This window comes from Dipodomys merriami, unplaced genomic scaffold (assembly GCF_024711535.1).
Source record: "Dipodomys merriami isolate MVZ:Mamm:240054 unplaced genomic scaffold, mDipMer1.0.p SCAF_2, whole genome shotgun sequence".
Taxonomy (NCBI): domain Eukaryota; kingdom Metazoa; phylum Chordata; class Mammalia; order Rodentia; family Heteromyidae; genus Dipodomys; species Dipodomys merriami.
In genome coordinates this window covers 50,877,878-50,898,065 of record NW_027203381.1, presented here as the reverse complement: position 1 = coordinate 50,898,065, position 20,188 = coordinate 50,877,878, and the positions used below count along the sequence as shown (strand labels likewise).

The window sequence follows — 20,188 nt, the reverse complement described above, 5'->3', positions numbered from 1 at the left end:
CACCTGCTGAGCCACAGCCTCAATCTCCTAAGATATTTATTGGAAATAAGAAAGACAAAATATAAGGCTATTTCTCACATGTACAAGAACTGTAAATGCATCATCCCAAGTGTGCTGAGTACAATACCTAGAAATTCAAGTTGCTACAGCCAGGCATTTGATGTCTTCTACAGCCACAGCTCTGAGGGCAGTTCTTAAAGTCTCAATCTGTTAAAGAAGTTCAAACTTAAAATTTTCAACAACACAAATCCATGAAAGTGAGAGCCCATTAATGTCCTTTTGGTCTTTCTTGAACATTCTAAAGTTTACTATAAATCAGCATTTCCTACCATTCTGTAAACTCATCCAGGTTTAACTGTTCCTTTCTCATGGAAGGATGGCCACTGGATAAACCAGCTATGACTGATGATATATCATTACCGCTGCCATCTGGCTGCTCCATTCTCTGCCCTACGTAAAACTTTCAGTTTAACAGAGGACATATCCTATGGGCATGATCTCGGCTCCTCTGGTACTTTCACAGTAAAACACAAGAGTAACTGAGGAGCTATTCCGCACACAAAGTGGTAAAGATATACTCTATCGAGTCCATTCTTATCCAACAATTCTCCTCTAACTGAACTACTTCTTAAAGCTGCATGGGAAACCAGGCACTGGTGGCTCCTATTTGTAACCCTAGTAACTCAGGAGGCTGAGATTTGAGGATCCCAGTTCAAGCCAGTCCCAGCAGAGACTCGTTATCTCCAGTTAGCCAGCAAAAACACAGAAAGTGGAGCTGTGGCTCAAGTGGAAGAGTCCCAACCTTGAGCCAAAAAGATAAGGAAGAGGCTGAAACCCTGAGTTCAAGCCACAGTCCTGGTACTAAATAAACAAAAGTTGGATGCAGACTGGGGCAGAGCTCAGTAATAGAGTAAATACTTAGTATGCACAGGGACCTGGGCTCAATTAAAATAAATAGGAATCATAGTTGGATTTAAAACAAAAGCCAGACTCTTAAGGGGAGGATAAAAAATACACTTCACTGACTATTTAGATTACAGCATTTATTTTTAAATACCAATAGACATATCTTCCATTTTCTTCCAGGCTTGATCACTGGCAAGCATTAAATTGAGATGTAGCAACTAAAACTCCTTGAGTAGAAAATTATACTTATCTAAAAATCTGATTCATTAGTACAGAAATACTAAAATCTATTTTTAAAAAAACAATGTGTTCCTGCACATTGATCTATAGTTTCATTTCAATGTACAGCTTCATAATATATAGAAATCTGAGAGCCTTCACAGAAGGACAGAGCAAATCCAATGCCATGTGCACACCAAGCCCCCAATGTGCACAGGGCTTTGGGTCCTTCCTGGGGAAGCAAGGGCTGTGTGTCATGCATGCAAGTGACAGTATCCATAGCATTTACATACTGTACAGATGCAACCTGATTATACATATATTTGATAAAAACGAGGAAAGTTTTGTTGTAGAGTACATGTTTCACTGATAGCATGTGAACAGTACAATCAACTATTTATTCTGCAGTCACTGATTTAGTTTCCATGATGTATATAAAATGGCCTACACCTCTGCTCTCATTCACTTGACTCTAATGTAGGCTCTGCCGAGGTTGTCTTTAGCTTTGATATTTGTTACCACATGAACAACCAACCTCTCACCTTGTCCTGTGCATTCTGAGCAGGTTCCATCCCAACAGAAAAAGTGAGGCTAAACACTCAAAATGAGCTAAGATGAGGACCACAAGGAAACCAGCTGCTCCACTGTACATGGTCAGAACTGTGTCCTCAAAAGGAAGGAAACACTTGGAGAGGGCATAATCTCTGGACGTCAGGCTGCCCTGGGGAAGAAATGGAAAGTTAAGCTACAGAGTAAACACCAGACTCAGCAGACAATAGGCTGCCTTCTCTTGGTTAGGGCAAGGAAGCAGTCTTCCTCACCCAAGACCCAGAGATCTTCAGCCTGACAAGTCACCATCAACCACACTGTCATTGGTCAAGTGTGCTTGGGGGGGGCAGGGAGAGTAACTGGTGGGCTCTCTTTTTTTTTTTTTTTTTTTTTTTTTTGGGTCCGGTCGTGGGGGCTGAACTCTGGGCCTGGGCACTGTCCCTCAGCTCTTCAGCTCAAGGCTAGCGCTCTACCACTTGAGCCACAGTGCCACTTCCAGCTTTTTTATTTTTGCTTATGTGGTGCTGAGGAATCGAACCCAGGGCCTCATGCATGCAAGGCAAGCGCTCTACCACTGAGCCACCTTCCCAGCCCCGGTGGTGGGCTAACTCTCTATCAAACTTTCCCCTGAGCCAAGAACTTGTGAATCACACCTTTAATCCTAGCCAGTAAAAAGACAAGCTGGAGGCGTGGTTAAAGTGGTAAAGCACCAGCCAAATAAGTGTGAAATCCTGAGTTCAACCCTTAATACTGAAAAAAAAAAAAAATCTCATCCCCTGGGAACAGGTGTAGGGACACCTGATGGATCCAGAAAGCAACACAGAATCTGAGACACAATAGTCAGGGAGAATCAACAAGAAGTACACATATTTTCCTGCCAACTGATAATGAAATAGGCGATCTGCTACCCAGAAATACCCACACATCTCCATTGGCTTTTCTTTCTAAAATATAATCACAGTAGCAAATGTTTTTATTTACTTGGACTTTGAAAGCACAAAGCGTTCCCATGATTTTACGTAGTAGAAATACAATATAGGGGCATAAAATTATAAACAGGATGCTGGAATCTATGGCTAAACAAAAGGCCTAAAGCATCAAGTAATCATTCCCTGAAACACCACCTTTGGTCAGCTTGTGGTCTGGTAGCACTGGCAGCCAGGAAAAAGAAGAGATGGCTGTGTCTAGCTAATGAGTGAATGATCCTGTATCCTTAAAACTTGAATGCACAGGGTGTGGTAGCAGAGGCCTCGTCTTCCACACACAGAATAAAACGTTCTTGAAGCTGCTCCTCCACTCCTCCCAGTAACACATGCAGTTATGCCCTACTCATTCATCCATCCCCAGGCAGAGGTTAGAGACAGGCAGTGTATCAGATGCAGTGTGCAAGGAGAGGAATTTATTGCTACCTTTTGTGCATTTTTACAGATTGCAGCAACTAAATAGTTGATTACTGTGTGATTTTACTACTTCCGAAAGCTTACAGATGAAAATAAACTTTCACTTTACCATGATGAAACTGGGGTTGTTTCTGTTCCTCCAACTGAATGATGGGACGCTGAGCTCAGGGACGCCTCCAGCGTGGAGCACCTCACAGGCACTGTGTGTGTGGCCACTCAGGACCAGGCGGGGCTGGAGCCACCACAGCAGCTGAGCAGGCCAAGGAGACACAGGGCAGGGAGTCAGCACTTAAGCCTCCACTCATCTGAGGGCCCAGGGCCACCACCAGGTTCATCCCATGAAACCAAGTACAAATTCTGACTATGTAGGACTGGTTTTTTTTTTTCCCCTCAAAATTCTTTGTTTTGCTTTTCCTAAGCCTCTTAGAATCTAGTCTTCCTGTCACAGGTTTTATATATTTTATTTTTAGAAATCTGTTTATAAGTATATTCTACAAATATATTTACCATAATTACAGGTCTAGCTCAAGTGGAAGAGGGCCAACCTTGAATGGAAAAGGCCCAGAAAGAGCTTGAGGCCTTGGTTTCAAGCCCTAGTACCAGCACAAAAAGTAATATATTTTTTCCTTAAGTATAAATTTATGCTTTTAGCCAGCACCAGTGGCACATGTCTATAATATAACTACACAAGGCTGGGATCAAGGATCACAAAAGTCTGAGACTCTTGCTTCTAATTAGCGTCTAAGAAGCTGGAAACGGAGGTGTGGCTCAAGTGGTAGACTGCTAGCCTTGAGCAAAAAAAGCTCAGGGACAGCAGTCAGGCCCTGAGTTCATGTCCTAGGATAGGCATTAAAAGAAAAAACACTGGGCACTGGTGGCTCATGCCTGTGATCCTTACTCAGGAAGCTGAGAACTGAGGACTGCAATTCAAATCCAGTCCAGGCAGAAAAGTCCATGCAACTCTTACCTCCAATTAATCACCAAAAAGGTCAAAAGAGGAGCTGTAACTCAACTGGTAGATTATTAACCTTGAGCAAAGAATGCTCAGGGATAGTCTGGCCCTGAGTTCATGCTCCAAGACACACACAGACACACAGACACACACACAGACACACACACACACACACACACACACACACACACACACACACACACACACACACACACACACACACACACACACACACACACACACACACACACACACACACACACACACACACACACACACACACACACACACACACGCTTTTAAGAATAAATTCAGGCCGGGCGCTGGTGGCTCATGCCTGTAATCCTAGCTACTTAGGAGGCTGAGATCTGAGGATCGCGGTTCAAAGCCAGCCCGGGCAGGAGAGACCGTGAGACTCCTATCTCCAAAAAACCACCAGAAAACCGGAAGTGGCACTGTAGCTCAAGTGGTAGAGTGCTCGCCTTGAGCTGAAGAGCTGAGGGACAGCGCCCAGGCCCAGAGTTCAAGCCCACGACCAACCAAAAAAAAAAAAAAAAAAGAATAAATTCAGGTACAAATTTTTAAATAAAAAAACAAACAATTTTTATTTTATATTTATACAAATATTACATATTATATATGATTTTTCTTAAATATCTGCATTTTTAATTAAGTCCCTAAAAGTATGATTCTAAGTTCCCAATCCATTTAAATCAATGGGGAATCTTCAAATGAAGAAACAACTGAGAATATTACAGACTTGAGAATAAGAAATAGTAGATAATAAAAAACAAGAAAAAGAGCCAGCCACCTTGCAATCCTACTTACTTAGAAGACTGGATCTAAGGATCATGGTTCAAAGTCAGCTCAGGCAGGGAAGTCTATGAGATGCTGATCTCCAGGGAAGTCTGTGAGATGCTTATCTCCAATTAACCACCAAACAACCAAAGTGGAGCTGTGGCTCAAGTGGTAGAGTTCTAGCCTCCAGCAAAAAAGCCAAGGGATAGCACCCAGATCCTGAGTTCAAGTCCCAGAGACTGGCACATACACACAAAAAAAGGAACAAGGTAGGTGGACAGGAGTGTGCGATACAGCAGAAACCCTGCCCAGGCTGGCAGCTGGTAAATACAGGCCCTGAGCATACCACTGTGAAGCTGTCCCTGATCTGCTGCTTGAGGACACATAAGCAGGGGCAGTAACCCTGACTTGAGACCCCATCACTGCACACAAGGTACCTTTTGTGAGGCCTCCCGAGAAAGCACATCATATTTCTCCACAAAAGGGATGTTTTTTTCCTCTGGAGGAGCAGCATCTTCCCCGGAGCAGTTAGCATCACTGGTCCGGTAGAGCGGGTAATGCTAATCCAGGATTTAATGAGAGATCAGAGGGGACTCTGGAGAGCCAGGTGGCTTTACCCAGTCCACACCCCACTCCTTGTCCTTACCTGCAGAAGCACTGGGGCAGACAAGGGGAGCTGCTGCCCACCTCCACACTGGCCTGATCCCTGCACCTGCTAGGCACAATCAGCCCATTAATGTAGCACACAAGCACTGTCCTCATTGGTGGGGGAGCAGGGGCGCTGGCAGCGGGGGCACTGTGTGGGGGCCTGTGGAGGATACAGAGCTAAAGGCCCGTGCCATTTCAACTATCTCCTACCTTTTGGGAGCAGTTCAGTTTACGAGAAATTTCAATGAGTTCAGCTTCTGCTTGGGAGCAGATGTCACAGCCATCCCCTTCCAGTGCAACACTGTTGACCATCACAAAACTGAAGCAGATGGGAGTAAGAAGAAGGTCAGGCTCCTGGGGTACTTGGGAGCTGTTTTTCCACTGCCCCCAAAGAAAGCATACAAGGCACAAGCAGTGTGAACAAACACCCAGAGCCATAAGGCCCAGCTAAACTAACCAACTGTTTCAAGAAACAGTATTTTTTTTCCCCTTAATTCACTTTGTTGTGGTTTTAGAGGTGGTATCCAGCAGTTACCTTTACATATGTCAGGTAATAAGTACATTTCCTGTCTCATAGTACCATGTTCCCTCATTCTCCCCCATTCCCCCTTCCCATCCCCTTCCCTGAGTTGCAGTTTACTTTTATCAGTGTTCAGTGTAGCCAGTGTACTCCACTGCTGCACTTTTTCACCCTTTTTCCTATGATTCTACGCCCTTCCCCCCCCCCCACAGATGTGCACGTCAGTACACCATGTATAATGTAAAGAATACAATCATCAGAAAAAGAAAAAACAATTTAAGAAAAAAGTCTTGCCAGGTGCCGGTGGCTCACACCTGTAATCCTAACTACTCAGGAGGCTGATATCTGAGGATTGTAGTTCAAAGCCAGCCTGTGCAGGAAAGTCCATGAGACTCTTATCTCCAAGTAATGACCAGAAAACAGGAAATGGCACTGTGTCTCAAGTGGTAGAGCGTTAGCCTTGAGCCGAAGAGTGCAGGGACAGCACCACGCCCAGAGTTCAAGCCCCATGACCACAAAAAAATTCTTTTGTTTCTGTATCTTTGTATGTATGTTACTTTACATACATATGAAGAGGTACTTAGGTATTGCACCTCTGTGATTCTCTCTGAAGCCTATCCTCTTCTGGTGTAAATGTATGCGAGTATCTAGAATTCTGTGTAATCTGTCATATCCCAGTGCATTTTAGATCTAACTTCCACATATCAGGGAATGTGAATTTGGCTTACCTCACTTAGCATGATTTGTTCTAATTCCATCCATTTTGAAGAGTCAATATTAACCAAACAAAAACAGCATGACTGGGAGACATGGCCAAGTATCTTTAACCCTGAACTTGCAAGACATTCCAAATCAGAGGCTCAGCTCATAGGCTCAGGTAATTCCTCAGCTTGGCATTCAGCCAGAAACATGTCCATTGGGGAGTTGGGGCGAGGAAGAATGTCCATAGAAACCAGGTCAACATGGTTCATACCCATAATCTTTTGTTTTGTTTTGTTTTGTTTTTTGTTTTTGTCAGTCATGGGGCTTGAACTCTGGGCTTGGGCACTGTCCCTGAGCACTTCAGCTCAAGGCTAGTGCTCTACCACTTGAGCCACAGAGGCCACTTCCTGTATTCTGGTCATTACTTGGAGGTAAGAGTCTCATGGACGTTCCTGCCCATGCTGGCTTTGAACTGTGATCCTCAGATCTCAGCCTCCTGAATAGCTAGGATTGCAGGCATGAACTACCAGCACCCAGCTTCACACTTGTAATCTTAGTTACCCAAGAACACTGAGATCTAAAGATCTTGGTTCAAAGCCAGTCCGGACAAATCCAAGAGATTCTTACTCCCATTTAACCAGCAAAAAAAGCCAGAAGAGGTTCAAGTGGTATAGCCTTGAGTGAAAAAAAACTAAGAAAGAGCATGAAGCCCTGAGTTCAAGCCCCAGTAACGGGACTAACAAATAAATACTGCTTGAAATTTAAACCATTCTAGGGCTAAGGGGCTAAGTAACCAAGTGCCCTGAAATTGGCAATGTGGTTAAGGGTTCTGAAACACTGAGTCCAGGTAGAAATAACTCAGCATACCATGTCTTCATGGCAACACAGGAAAGGAAGCTACCATTTAGGGACTCTGTGCTCCAGACAGAGGGAGGGAGAGGGAGCACACAACCATGCACTTATCTCAAGTGCTTTACAGCAGACAGGGCTGCCACAGCCATGGCCAGCAGAGTGCTGGCACCCATGAGAAGATCAAGACTGAAGAGAAGAAAGCTTCACTCCCAACTCTTCCTCTACCATTGGACAGCCAGGCAGTATACATACTTTCCTCACTGTGCTACAAACAGCCCAGAAAGGGTCCAGAGACAAAAACTGGGAAGAGGACCTACACTGGTGGCCAGACTAATAAGGGTTAGGGCTGATGAGAACGGGGTGAGTCCAGATGTACAGAAGCACTTGAAATACTTATCATTGACTGCTAAGACCATAAGGAAATAGCTTTTGGATTTAGGGATCTCCCCCCCCTCCCCCTTCTCTCTCTCTCTCTCTCTCCTCTGTCTGTCTGTCTGTCTGTCTGTCTCTCTCTGTCTCTCTCTGTCTCTCTCTCTCTCTCTCTCTCTCTCTCTGTGTACTGAGGCTTGCTCCAGGCTGGCACTCTACTATGTAAGCCACAGCTCCACTTCCAGCTTTTTGCTAGTTAATTGGAGATAATAGTCTCATGGACTTTGTTCTCCTGGATGGCTTCAAACCATAATCCTCAGATCTCAGCTGCCTGAGTAGCTAGAATTGCAAGTGTAAGCCATCAGCACCTGGCTGGAAACAGCTTTTGTAAAGTAAAATAAGCTGATGAAATAAAATAAAAACGCTAAATAAAAGAAAAGAAGTTGCCGGGCGCTGGTGGCTCACACCTGTAATCCTAGCTACTCAGGAGGCTGAGATCTGAGGATCGCGGTTCAAAGCCAGCCCGGGCAGGAGAGACCGTGAGACTCCTATCTCCAATAAACCACCAGAAAACCGGAAGTGGCGCTGTAGCTCAAGTGGTAGAGCGCTCGCCTTGAGCTGAAGAGCTGAGGGACAGCGCCCAGGCCCGGAGTTCAAGCCCCATGACCGACAAAAAAAAAAAAAAGAAGTTGAACAAGGCGCTGGTGGCTCACGCCTGTAATCCTAGCTACTCAGGATGCTGAGATCTGAGGTTGGATGTTCAAAAGCCAGCCCAGGCAGGAAAGTCTGTCAGACTCTTATCTCCAATAAACCATTAGAAAACCGGAAGTGGCACTGTGGCTCAAGCAGTAGAGCACTCACCTTGAGCAGAAGAGCGCAGGGACAGAGCCCAAGCCCAGAGTTCAAGCCCCATGACCTACAGAAGGGGAAAACATGGGGTGGACCAATTGTGGCAGTCATGTGTGAAAAATGAAGATGAAGTTCTAAGTTGGGGGGACGGGGAGTTTACAACTCAATGGTAAAGCATGTAATCAACAACCATGAGGTCCAGGGTCCACCCCCAACCCCACATTTGAAAAGAAAAATAAAGCCTTCAAAGACTCAAAGTCATTATAAGAATCCATAAATAATACTCACTTAACTCCTTTCCAAGAAAACAGCCTTTCAGAGTTGAACACTTTCTCAAATCGTTTTACTAGGTATCTGTTCATCCTACATTCATTTGTTAAAAGAAATATGTCAGAATCTTAGCACTATCGTGAAATATTTTCAAGATCTGAGGGTCAGACTAGCTTTAGGTTAAAGACTCCAACTGACCCAGGCAATCAAGGTTCAAATCTCAACTCCACTACTTCCCACAATGCCTGGGAGAAGTTACTTAGCTACCTTGGACCCCACTGTCTGGAACTGAAACAATGACTACAATAATGGGCCAGTGATAAAGAGTAAACAAGTTAATACATGGAAGTATTTAAAATGAGCTAAGACATACATGGAAGTACTTAAAATGAGCTAAGACATAGGCACTACAGCACTGTATAAAGTGAGTTATTAAAGCAAAATTGGATTTTTTTTCCTGGCTTCCAAAGGAAAAAATAATTTCAATCAAAAGGCTGAGGTATAAAGACTACAAGTTCAAGGTCAGACTGACTATATAGAGATCCTGTCCAAAAAAAGAAAAAGAAAAAGAAAAGAAATAAGCATATTTCAAGCTAGATATTTTCTAAGGCACGTATAATTCACTCTTGCAACAGTTATTTAATGAGGCCATGCTATTTTCCAGGATATTTTAAATCCCTTAAGGAGCAGCTTCCATTCCAAAGCTTCTATCTTTGGAAAAAACAAATTTCCTCAATAAGCATGAAGAAGGTTTTCTCCTAAATTTTAACTGGTTTAAAATGACAATTAACCAGTGTTATCAGGCAGGGCAACAGTAGCTCATGCATATAATCCTAGCTATCTGGCAGGCTCAGATTGGAAGGGTTGTAGTTCAAAGCCAGCTGAGACAGATTCCCCACTCCCAACTAAGCACTGGGCCTAATGGTGCATGTGTGTTACCCTAGCTATTATAGGAAGTCTAACACAGGTGGATCCTATCCAAGCTGTGTCTGAGAAGGACATGAGAGCCCCTATTTTGAAAAAAATGGGGGGGGAAGGCTGGGAAGGCAGCTCAGTGGTAGAGCACTTGCCTTACGTGCATGAGGCCCTGCGTTTGATTCCTCAGCACCACATAAGCAGAAAAAGCTGGAAGTGGTGCTGTGGCTCAAGTGGTAGAGCGCTAGGCTCGAGCTGAGGGACAGCACTAGGCCCAGAGTTCAGGCCCCACAACCAACAACAAAAAAATAATTTAAAAACCAGCAAAAAAAAAAAAGGCTAAGACCATGGCCCAGCAGTAAGAGTATATGGCCTACAAAGCACAAGGCCCTGAATTCAAAATTCCACTTACTGGTAGTGGAAACCAATATCATGGTTGCCAACGACAACTTTCAGCTGCACATGATTTGGGTGTCTGAACATCTTCTGAAACCGCTGCACATCATCAGCCCAGGCCTGAAAGAACACAGGACCTCAGTGAGAAAAAGAAAGCCCTCTTCCCTGAGCTAAAAATAGGGTTCTATTTTGATCTGAGGAGGTAATTCCCTGTTCCAAATCATGTTCACATACAACATGAAATTTTAACTCTTTTTCCAATGCTATCTCAATACTTTTTATTCAATTCTTTAAATATTGCAAGATCCTCTGAACTCTATGTATGAACTCCAGATTTAAAAAAATGCCTCAGATCCATGCACATTCAAAGAACAGATTCAGAAAAATGTCACAGAAGTTCTTGATGTGCCTCAGTTGAGACACAGGTAACAATGTCATTCAGAATGCAGATCCCCTGTGGCTCACACTGAGAATGAGAACTAGTGACATTTGCCAGAAAAACAAAAGATAAGTATTAAAATATATTACAAATTATTCTGACATTTGCTTTTAATGTTAAAGCTTCAGAATTATGTTATTCTAGATTTTGTTGTTACTGTTGTCATTCCACTTGAACTCAAAGCCTCATGCTTTCCCTTAGCTTTTTCACTCAAGGCTGGCACTCTTCCACATGAGCCACAGCTCCATTTCTGGATTTTTGCTGGTTAACTGGAGGTAAGAGTCTCATAGACTTTTCTGTCCAGGCTAGCTCCGAACCATAATCCTCAAATCTCAGCCTCCTGAACAACTAGGATTACAAGCATGAGCCACTGGCACCACACTTAAGGTCTTTTTTTTTATATATATAAGCCTAAAAATATCAACTGTACAAATAAATACTCTAATAAGAACCCCCTTCTTCTGGGTTATGACCAACCATCCTGAAGTTTTAACCACGGCATAATCTGGGGAAATATGCTAGCTAAAGTCCTTCAATACATTTACAAAGACTATGCTTTAAGAAATAATATTTACCGGGCACTGGTGGCTCAGGCCTGTAATCCTAGCCACTCAGGAGGCTGAGATCTGAGAATCGTGGTTCAAAGCCAGCCCAGGCAGCAAAGTCCATGAGACTCTTATCTCAATTAACCCCCAGAAAACAGGAAATGGAGCTGTGGCTCACGTGGTAGAGTGCTTGCCTTGAGCTGAGGGACAGTGCCCAGGCCCAGAGTTAAAGCCCCATGACTGACAAAAATAATAATAATAATAATATTTAAAGTTAGAATAACACAGCCAGGTGCTAGTAGCTCATTCTTGTAATCCTAACTACTCAGTAGGCTGAGATCTAAAGATAATAGTTGAAAGCCAGCCTGGGCAGACAAATCCAAGAAATTATTTCCAATTAAAGCAAAAAGCTGGGAGTGCAAGTGTGGCTCAAATGGTAGAGTGCCAGCAGTAAACAAAAAGCTAAACAAGAGTGAGAGGCCTAATTTCCAAGTCCTAGTATTGGCACCAAAAAAAAAAAAAATTGAATTGAGAATAACAGGAAATCAGAATAACAAACTTAGAAAATCATAAATTCTTGTTCTTAGTTTGTAAAAGCAATATATACAATTAGTTTACAGCTAGTTGGGTTTTTTATTTCTAGTATCTAATATTTAACTAGAGGTTACATTATAACAAACATTACAATTGTGTAAAGAATAGACTTCTAATACTGTCCTGTAAAATACTGAAGATTTCTTGTCTCAATATCCTCAAATAAAATCTCTTCTAAAAACCATTAGGAGTCTGAATAGCAAGAGTACCTCCATTCCAATAACATTATAAGCAAAACACTCTGACACATGGGCACAACCTTTCTCTTTGGTTTGTGGACTTTTTTCACCCCAATACCCAGGCCCCTCAGAAGACAGAAGCCTCACACCAAGTTTTCCATTGCACCTTTGACACAATTCTTAAAAAAAAAAAAAAAAAACTTTAGTAACACAGTTCTCATAATGTATTGCTTAAATGGTATAAAGTTCTGGGCTAAGGACATAGCTTACTAGCATAGCTCACACCTAGCAAACACAAGGCCTGGACTTCAGCCACGGGATGCTGCCTCCCAAAATATAAATAAATAAAGTGTAAAGTTAAATAAATGTCCATTTCAAATGTATTCTGACTTGGATGACAACTGAAATAGAATCAGTTGCCTGTTTTCTTACCAAAAGGTTCCAAGGACTATACATTCCAACTAAATGATGTCTGACTAATCTAAGTACATGCTAATCACCCATTCTACTGCTGAGCTATAGGCCTAGCCCCAGGACCAGGCATTTCAACTCAAGCCAATAGCTTCAAGGTGCTCTGGGGAGCTGAGCTGTCTGTATGAAATACTCCAATCAAAATTAGGGCACTTGGACCATAGGGCCCTACCTGAGAGGAGCTCCACTTCCCTTCATCAAAGATGTCCCCCAGAATGAAGACAACTTCAGGCTGCAGCCACCACAGAGCTGTCTGGAAGGCCCTCTCCATCTGCCATTCCCTTGAGGACCAGAGGAGAAATTATGCATCCACCTGTTTCTTGGGAAGAAGCTATTTGTGTCTTCTGGGTCGTTTACAGAATGAACCAAAGGGTCCCATTTTTCTTTCACAAACCTGCTCTTAACATCTTACCCTCATTGTGGAAAGGTCATTGAGTCTGTATCTTACTAAAAGTGGGCAATGAAGGCACCAAAAGAGAGTCAGTCTGCCTCTCTCATATCTCTCAAATGCTATTCCACTGTACTGTGTTGAGTCTAGCCATCACTCCATTAAGAGGGCCCAGGAGCTGGGAGCCTGTGGCTCACACCTGTAATCCTAGTTACTCAGGAGGCTGAGATGTAAGAACGAGGTTTAAAGCCAGCTCAGCCAGGAAAGTCTGTGAAACTCTTATCTCCTATCAACCGCCAAAAAGCAGGAAGTAGTACCATGGATTCACGTAGGAAACGGAGAAAAAGCTAAGGGAAAATGCGCTGGCCCTGACTTCAAGCCCCAGTATCATCTCTCCTCTCCTTAACAAACAGAACCCTGAGACTTGAGAGAGCTGTGCACCTTTGAGAGATGCCCAATTTAGACCAATTTTTCACTAAGTCTAGAAAATGATAGGACACAACCTAAGTTTCACTTTCTTTCTTTTTTTTTGCAGTGTTAGACATTAAGTCCAGTACTGTGCCCATTCTAGGCAAATGCTCTACTACTGAGCCAATCTTCAAGGGATCTCTCCTTCAGAGCTAGGGAGAGATAATGGAAGAAACAGTAATCCTAGCTGCTCAGGAGGATGAAATCTGAGGATTAAGGTTTAAGCAAACCTGGACAGAAAAGTCCATGAGAACCTCATCTCCAATGATCAAGGGATCTCTCCTTCAGAGCTAGGAAGAGATAATGGAAGAAACAATAATCCTAGCTACTCAGGAGGATGAGACCTGAGGATTGAGGTTTGAAGCAAACCTGGACAGAAAAGTCCATGAGAACCTCATCTCCAATGAACTACTAAAAAGCCAAAAATAGAGCTGTGGCTCAAATGGTAGAATTCTAACCTTGAGCCTCAAAGCTAAGGATCAGTGGTCAGGCCCTGAGTTCAAGTTCTATTCCAATACAAAGAAAAAAAAAAACACACATTAGCCAAAGTGAGAAAGAGCCACCAAACCAGATCTGTGCTCTTCCCTAACCAGGAGACCACTCCCAGATGCTGTATGGGCTCCTTCTCACAGCTATGAGGTTTCTTGTAAAAAATAAATTATATATATATATATATATATATATATATATATATATATACATATTTTACACACACACACACACACACACACACACACACACATATGAAAACAAGCAGTCAGGAGAGTCCCAAGTAACAGGGAGGCAGGAGCTCGGAGGAGCTCCAGTAACTAATCAGTGGCCCATATCTGAGCCCCCAAGTTTCATGGGGCTGAGTATACTGGATGGTCAATAAACACAAAATTGGAAAAGGTCAAAGGTCTCAAACATCCTTCTCTGAGAGGAAAATGACTAACCAGAAGCCATGCAGCTGACAGACCTCCAGAAGAATTCTGGACTTTTCCTCCTTACCTTCGTAATTTATCCAGCCAGTGGCCTTTTATTTCCCCAAGCAAGTGGGTATCAGCCAAAAACATGGCTCTTAGCACAGGTTCCTGTCCACCATCATGGACTGCAGTTTTCAGCTCAGGCCAGTTACACCGAGAGATGACCAAATGATAGATAAAAAATTCACAAAATAGAAGCACAGCCAAGACAATGGCTAGGAGTTTCAGCAGCAGGGAGCTCCTCTTCAGCAGACGAAGCTTCTGCCTTCCCAGCCCCCATTTCATCAGAGCCATTTCTCCTGCCCAAAAGTTGCCAGCACAGCAGAGTCAAGCCCTGATATCAAGACATGATTGAGAATCGTGGGGAGGGGGAAGAGGAATCCAAGTCTTAGCCAGGTACCTTTAAGAAAAAAGGAGAAAGGGGTTATGACCCTTAAGAATTCCTATATTACTGCTCCTCCTATTAAGAACCAATGAGCCCAGCAGGGTGGCACATACCTGCAATTCCTGAGGCCAAGCCTGGGTTACATAATGAGACATGAGTGTACCACTCTAAAAAGGGAGGATTGGCACAGGAAGCTCTGGCCACACAGCAGCCCTATACCAGGTCTGCCCTGGAATGCTAGTACTTAGCCAGATTCAACCAAGGAAGAGCAGCAGGGCCCTGGCAGCAACCCCCTTACACACCTTATGTGTACGCAAACGTGAAGATGAGTTCAGACAACGCTGGCCTCAAGGGTTGACAAGGGGCTCTGCCCCTTCAGGCACCCAATAGCCTTTGTTTGGATTCAGTCTAATACATCAAGAGCAACTTCTTACCGGGTGCCAGTGGCTCACTCCTGTAACACTAAATACCCAAGAGGCTAAGATGGGAGGATCACTGTTCAAAATAGCACAAGTAAGAAAGTCCATGAGATTTTTATCTCCATGTAATGAGCAAAAAGCCAGAAGTAGATCTATGGCTCCAGTGATAGAGCACCAGCCTTGAATGGAAAAAGCTAAGTGACAGAGCCTAGGCCCTGAGTTCAAGCCCTAGGACCCGCACCAAAAAAAAAAAAAAGTAGCTATTTGACTCTGCTTGCTATCTCATTTTCTGTCAGCAGCTTCCTAAAGGCTCCTAAAGGCTTTTTCCAGAAATCATGCAGGCATTTGAAGGGGAAGGAGCCCAGCCCTTCTGGGGCTGGGCTTAGAATTTTTAATTTCAATTAGTACCTATTTGTAGTATGATGTGGGTTTCACTGTGCTATCTCCATACATGAACACAGTGCACGCTGAACAAATTCACCCCTTCCACCTAGGTGACAACCATGGAAGCTGTAGAAGCTCCCACTTCACATTTCCCAAGATGAAATACCAGAATGACAACCCTCACCTCCTCATCAGAGAACCAGTTCTGAGCAGTTATGACTAAGGGACTAAGCAGCTGGAAGGGTAGAGACAGACAGAAAGGCTGACTTTGCCCAGGGTAGGGTAAATCCTCCAGTGAAGCTGAGCTAAAAAAAAAAAAAAAAAAAAAGGGAGGAGGCTCAGAGTCCAAAGGTGGAACTGTACTTCCCGGTAATCTAGGCTTGGCCAGTCCACTGCCGGGCTCAATGGCACCAGGATTCCTTTGAAAGAAAGTCACTAACACTAGACACTGGGGGCTCATACCTGTCATCTACTCAGAAGGCTGAGATCTGAGGAGGGAAGTTTGAAGCCAGCCCTGGAAGACAAAGCCATGAAACTTTTATCTCTAATTAGCCAACAAAAAGCCAGATGATCAAGCACCAGCCTTAAACAGAAAAAGCTAAGTGAGAATATGAGGTCCTGAGTTCAAGCCACAGTACTAGAACCAAAATGAAAAGGAAGAAAAAAAATCACTGACAAGAAGGAACATGCTACAAAAACAGACTAGGGGCTAAAAGTGGAGGAGTTCAGCTGGGCACTGGCAGCTCATGCCTATAATCCTAGATACTCAGGAGGCTGAGATCTAAGAATCCAAGTTCAAAGCCAGCCCAGACAGGAAAGTCCTTGAGACTCTTATCTCTAATTAACCACCTAAAACCACAGAATTGGGGCTGTGGCTCAAAGTGGTAGAGCACTAGCCTTGAGCAAAAGAAGCTCAGGGACAGCCCCCAGGCCCTAAGTCCAAACCCTACAATAAATTTAAAAAATAAAAAATAACAGGGGTAAACGCACTGTATTAAATATGTAAGGTCTTATCTACGTGGGTTTGATTACAGAAACTAATATTCTCTAAATAATAAAAAAATAAAAATTAAAATTAAAAAAATAAGAAATGAGGAGCTCCTGTCCTCTGAAACTTCTAGCTTCTTTCCATAAAGAAAGGAAAATCTCACATAGTACATTGTAAGTACATTAAAAACAACAGCAAGAAAGATAAAACCTCTTGTGTCCCTATCTTGGGGTTCATTTCACTTAACATCATCTTATATGGTCATATGTACATAGCTTTTGACCTTTTCTGCTTATCCTAGACATATACTCGTTTTTACAAATAAGGGAAACCATGAGACTTATGTTTCTTTGGGCCTGGCTTACTTCACTTAACCCCTGTTTTCACTGTACTTGATTCAGGTGCCCTGCATCTTGTATATACATTTTTCTAATTTGGGGAGGGGAAGGGAAATAACAAAATGCTGAAATAAGGATACAGGTTGACCCACTGTAACAATGGGATGTACAAGACATTATAAGAAAATAATCTTTACAACTTCCGTAGGGGGGAGGAGTTGGGGAGGTGGGGAGGGAAAGGATGGTGGGGGGAAAGCAAAGGAGGGGGTAACAATGCTCGATAGGAAATGTACTCATTATCTTACTCATGTAACTGTAACCCCTCTGTACAGTATAATATATATATTAAAAATAAATTTAAAATTTTTTAAAGACAAAAAAATTAAAAAGCACTAAAAACAAACAACAATTAAAAAAACATGTTTGGTATATACCTGCAATCCTGACACTTGGTAAACTAAGACAGGAGAATCATGAGTTTAAGGCCAACCTTGGCTACATGAAGACACTGTCTCTAAAAACCAAAAATAGGCAAACAAAAACCAACCTATCTCATTAATATCTATAATGGCAGAATTTTTCACAAAGGGAGAAGAGACTCATTTTGATGGTTTGCGTTTGATAGTCTGGGTGTCAGAATACTTTTTTAATTAAATAGAACAAAGCAATAGGAAATTTTGACTGGACTGCACAGAGTAAAGGCCAGGTATAGTAATTTCATGAAACTTTTATTTCTACTTTAATATACATGTTTCCACATGTACTGGTCATGATATTGTAAATGTTATTTCCCTCAGTACTAGACTACCGCCCCCTTAAGGCAGCTTGCATTATCCATCTCCCATGACCAGCATGTGCTTCAGTGCTCAATGCTGATTCTACCATACCCTCATTTCACCAAACATATTAGAATTATGAACATTAATATTCTCGGGTGCCAGTGGTTTACAACTATAATTCTAGCTACTCAAGGGGCTAAGATCTAAAGATCAAGATTTGAAACCAGCCCATGCTTTTAAAAAAGTTCAACACTGGGCTGGGAAGGTGGCTCAGTGGTAGAGCGCTTGCTTTGCATGCCTGAGGCCCTGGGTTTGATTCCTCAGCACCACATAAGCAAAAAGAAAAAAAGCCGGAAGTGGCACTGTGGCTCAGGTGGTACAGCGCCAGCCTTGAGCTGAAGAGCTGAGGGATAGTGCACAGGCCCAGAGTTCAGGCCCCACGACCGGCCCCCCCCCAAAAAAAAAGTTCAACGCTGCATCTCCAATTAACCAGCCAAAGCTGGGCTGGAGGCATGGCTCAAGTGGTAGAGCAACACCATGCCTGAGGCCCCAGGTTCCATCCCAGTGCCTACCACACATACATTAAAAAAAAAAAAAAAAAAGACTTATGGACTTTCCAGGAGAATCAATGAATCTGAGTGATCTCACCTTTTAAAGAATACTACTAGAAGACTGAGACTGTACCAAAGCTCCAACTTGGAATCTGTTCTTTTACTTTTAAATGAAACAAAACAGAAAATGTGGGCTGGGAAGGTGGCTCAGTGGTAGAATGCTTGCCTTGCATGCATGAGGCCCTGGGTTCGATTCCTCAGTACCACATAAGCAGAAAAAGCCGGAAATAGCGCTGTGGCTTGAGTGGTAGAGCACTAGCCTTGAGCTGAAGAGCTGGGGGACAGGGCCCAGGACCAAAGTTCAGGACCCACACTGACAAAAAACAACAACAACAAAACAGAAAATGTGTATTTTGTTCCTAATTCAGCACCTACAGACAAATAAAATCCAGGCCTTGAAAATAAAAAGGAAAACTGAGAAGATAAGGGAATATCTGACATTGTGTAGTTCAAGACCTACTTGTGGTAGTACACACCTATAATCCAAGCAGGAAGACTGCAAACTCAAAGCCTATCTGGGTAAGGTACTTTGAGTAAGGCACTGTCTCAAAAAAGAAGGGCAAGGCCAGGCCAGGAGGGGAGAGAAGGGGAAGGAGAGGAGAGGAGAGGAGAGGAGAGGAGAGGAGAGGAGAGGAGAGGAGAGGGGAGGGGAGGGGAGGGGAGGGGAGGGGAGGGGAGGCAGCACTTTGGGACCAGAGACTGGATTCAATTTCTAGCACCACAAATACAAATATATATATATATATTTATAATATTTATATATAATAATGTAATAATATTTATATAATAATATAATATTTATATATAAAACATTTGGGGAACATTTTTATATGCCCAACAGAGATGCAGTCCATAACTGAAAGCAAAATTGATTACCCACAATCTTTTCATTTCTAAACTATTATTAAATATCTAATTCCTCCCTAAAAACATGAAAAAAATTAAGTGAAATGGATATGCAGTTTGCTTACTCATCATCTTAAATATATTGTTGCAATAAATGCATACAAAAACGGTCGTTTGCCAGTGAAATGCCATCTTAACTGGTTAACCATTTAGCATTTTTGAGACAGGCGGCCGACCTGGAACTCCACACCCATCTTTCGCGGGATTACTTGCATTCACCACCACTCCGGAGTTTTGTTTCGGTTTGTGTTTTTCAATCCGCACGAGTGCGCTTGAGTAGACAGGTTCTCGTAATGTAGTACCTGGGCCTTCCGACAACAAGATCTCCCAGCCAACAAGTGAACTCGTTTCCAGAAAGCTGTCCACCTGCGATTGTGGGAGCGCGGGCGGGCGAGGAGGTCCTGCCGCGTCGCGCGATGCCGGCGCTCACCTTGGACGCGGGCCACGCGCGCGCGGAAAAGGGGTCGCCGCGCCCGGCGGGCGGCGCGAAGCCCCCCGAAGCGCCCGGCAGGCCGCCTCCCGCGGGGCGGGGCGGGGCGGGGCGCCCTCAGGGACGCGGAGGCTCCCCGGGACTCGGTGCGGCGTGGCGCCCGCTTCCTGTGGGCGCCGCGATCCCTCGCGGCGTCCCGGCGCAGGGTGTCCCGGTGGTCTCCGTGTGTGCTCCCGCCAAGCCGCTCGGGTCTCCCCGAGTCCTCCCGCCAAGCCGCTGCAGCCAAGGCTCCCCGGACGCCGAGCGCACTCGGGGATGTGCAGCCCCCGGGTCCCCCGCCGCTCCGTCCGCGCGTCCAGCGCTTCACGGGCTCGCCCGGGAAGCCGCCGCCAACGGGAGGGCGCGCGGGAAGGAAGCGCGAGAGGCCGGGGGGCCGTGAAGAGAAAAGCCGCGGGGCGCCCTACAGGGGCTGCAGCTGGCTCCGAGGCGGCGCCGCGATACCCGCAGCGGCCGAAGCCTGAGCGCAGCCCGCCGTGTGAGGCACCGGAAGCGGC

General features: G+C 44.1%; 1 protein-coding gene across 12 annotated transcripts; it reads right to left on the bottom strand.

Moving 5' to 3' along the window:
- Positions 1 to 19: 19 nt before the first annotated feature.
- Mppe1 (metallophosphoesterase 1) lies at positions 20 to 20,166 on the bottom strand. 12 transcript variants are annotated; one of them, XM_070029620.1, is made up of 12 exons: positions 19,270 to 20,166; positions 16,045 to 16,096; positions 14,420 to 14,794; positions 12,746 to 12,854; positions 10,362 to 10,465; positions 9,053 to 9,127; positions 5,683 to 5,791; positions 5,471 to 5,539; positions 5,262 to 5,384; positions 3,184 to 3,324; positions 1,668 to 1,846; positions 20 to 207 (listed from the first exon to the last, which is right to left on the bottom strand). In XM_070029620.1, exons 3-12 carry the CDS (start codon positions 14,686 to 14,688, stop codon positions 195 to 197), a joined length of 1,191 nt encoding a protein of 396 aa, XP_069885721.1. In that variant the 5' UTR covers positions 14,689 to 14,794; positions 16,045 to 16,096; positions 19,270 to 20,166; the 3' UTR covers positions 20 to 194. The 12 variants fall into 12 exon arrangements, with proteins under 12 accessions (XP_069885721.1, XP_069885729.1, XP_069885723.1 ...); XM_070029628.1 differs by having other exon boundaries at positions 5,471 to 5,536; XM_070029622.1 differs by having other exon boundaries at positions 19,381 to 20,166.
- Between the last annotated feature and the right edge of the window lie 22 nt (positions 20,167 to 20,188).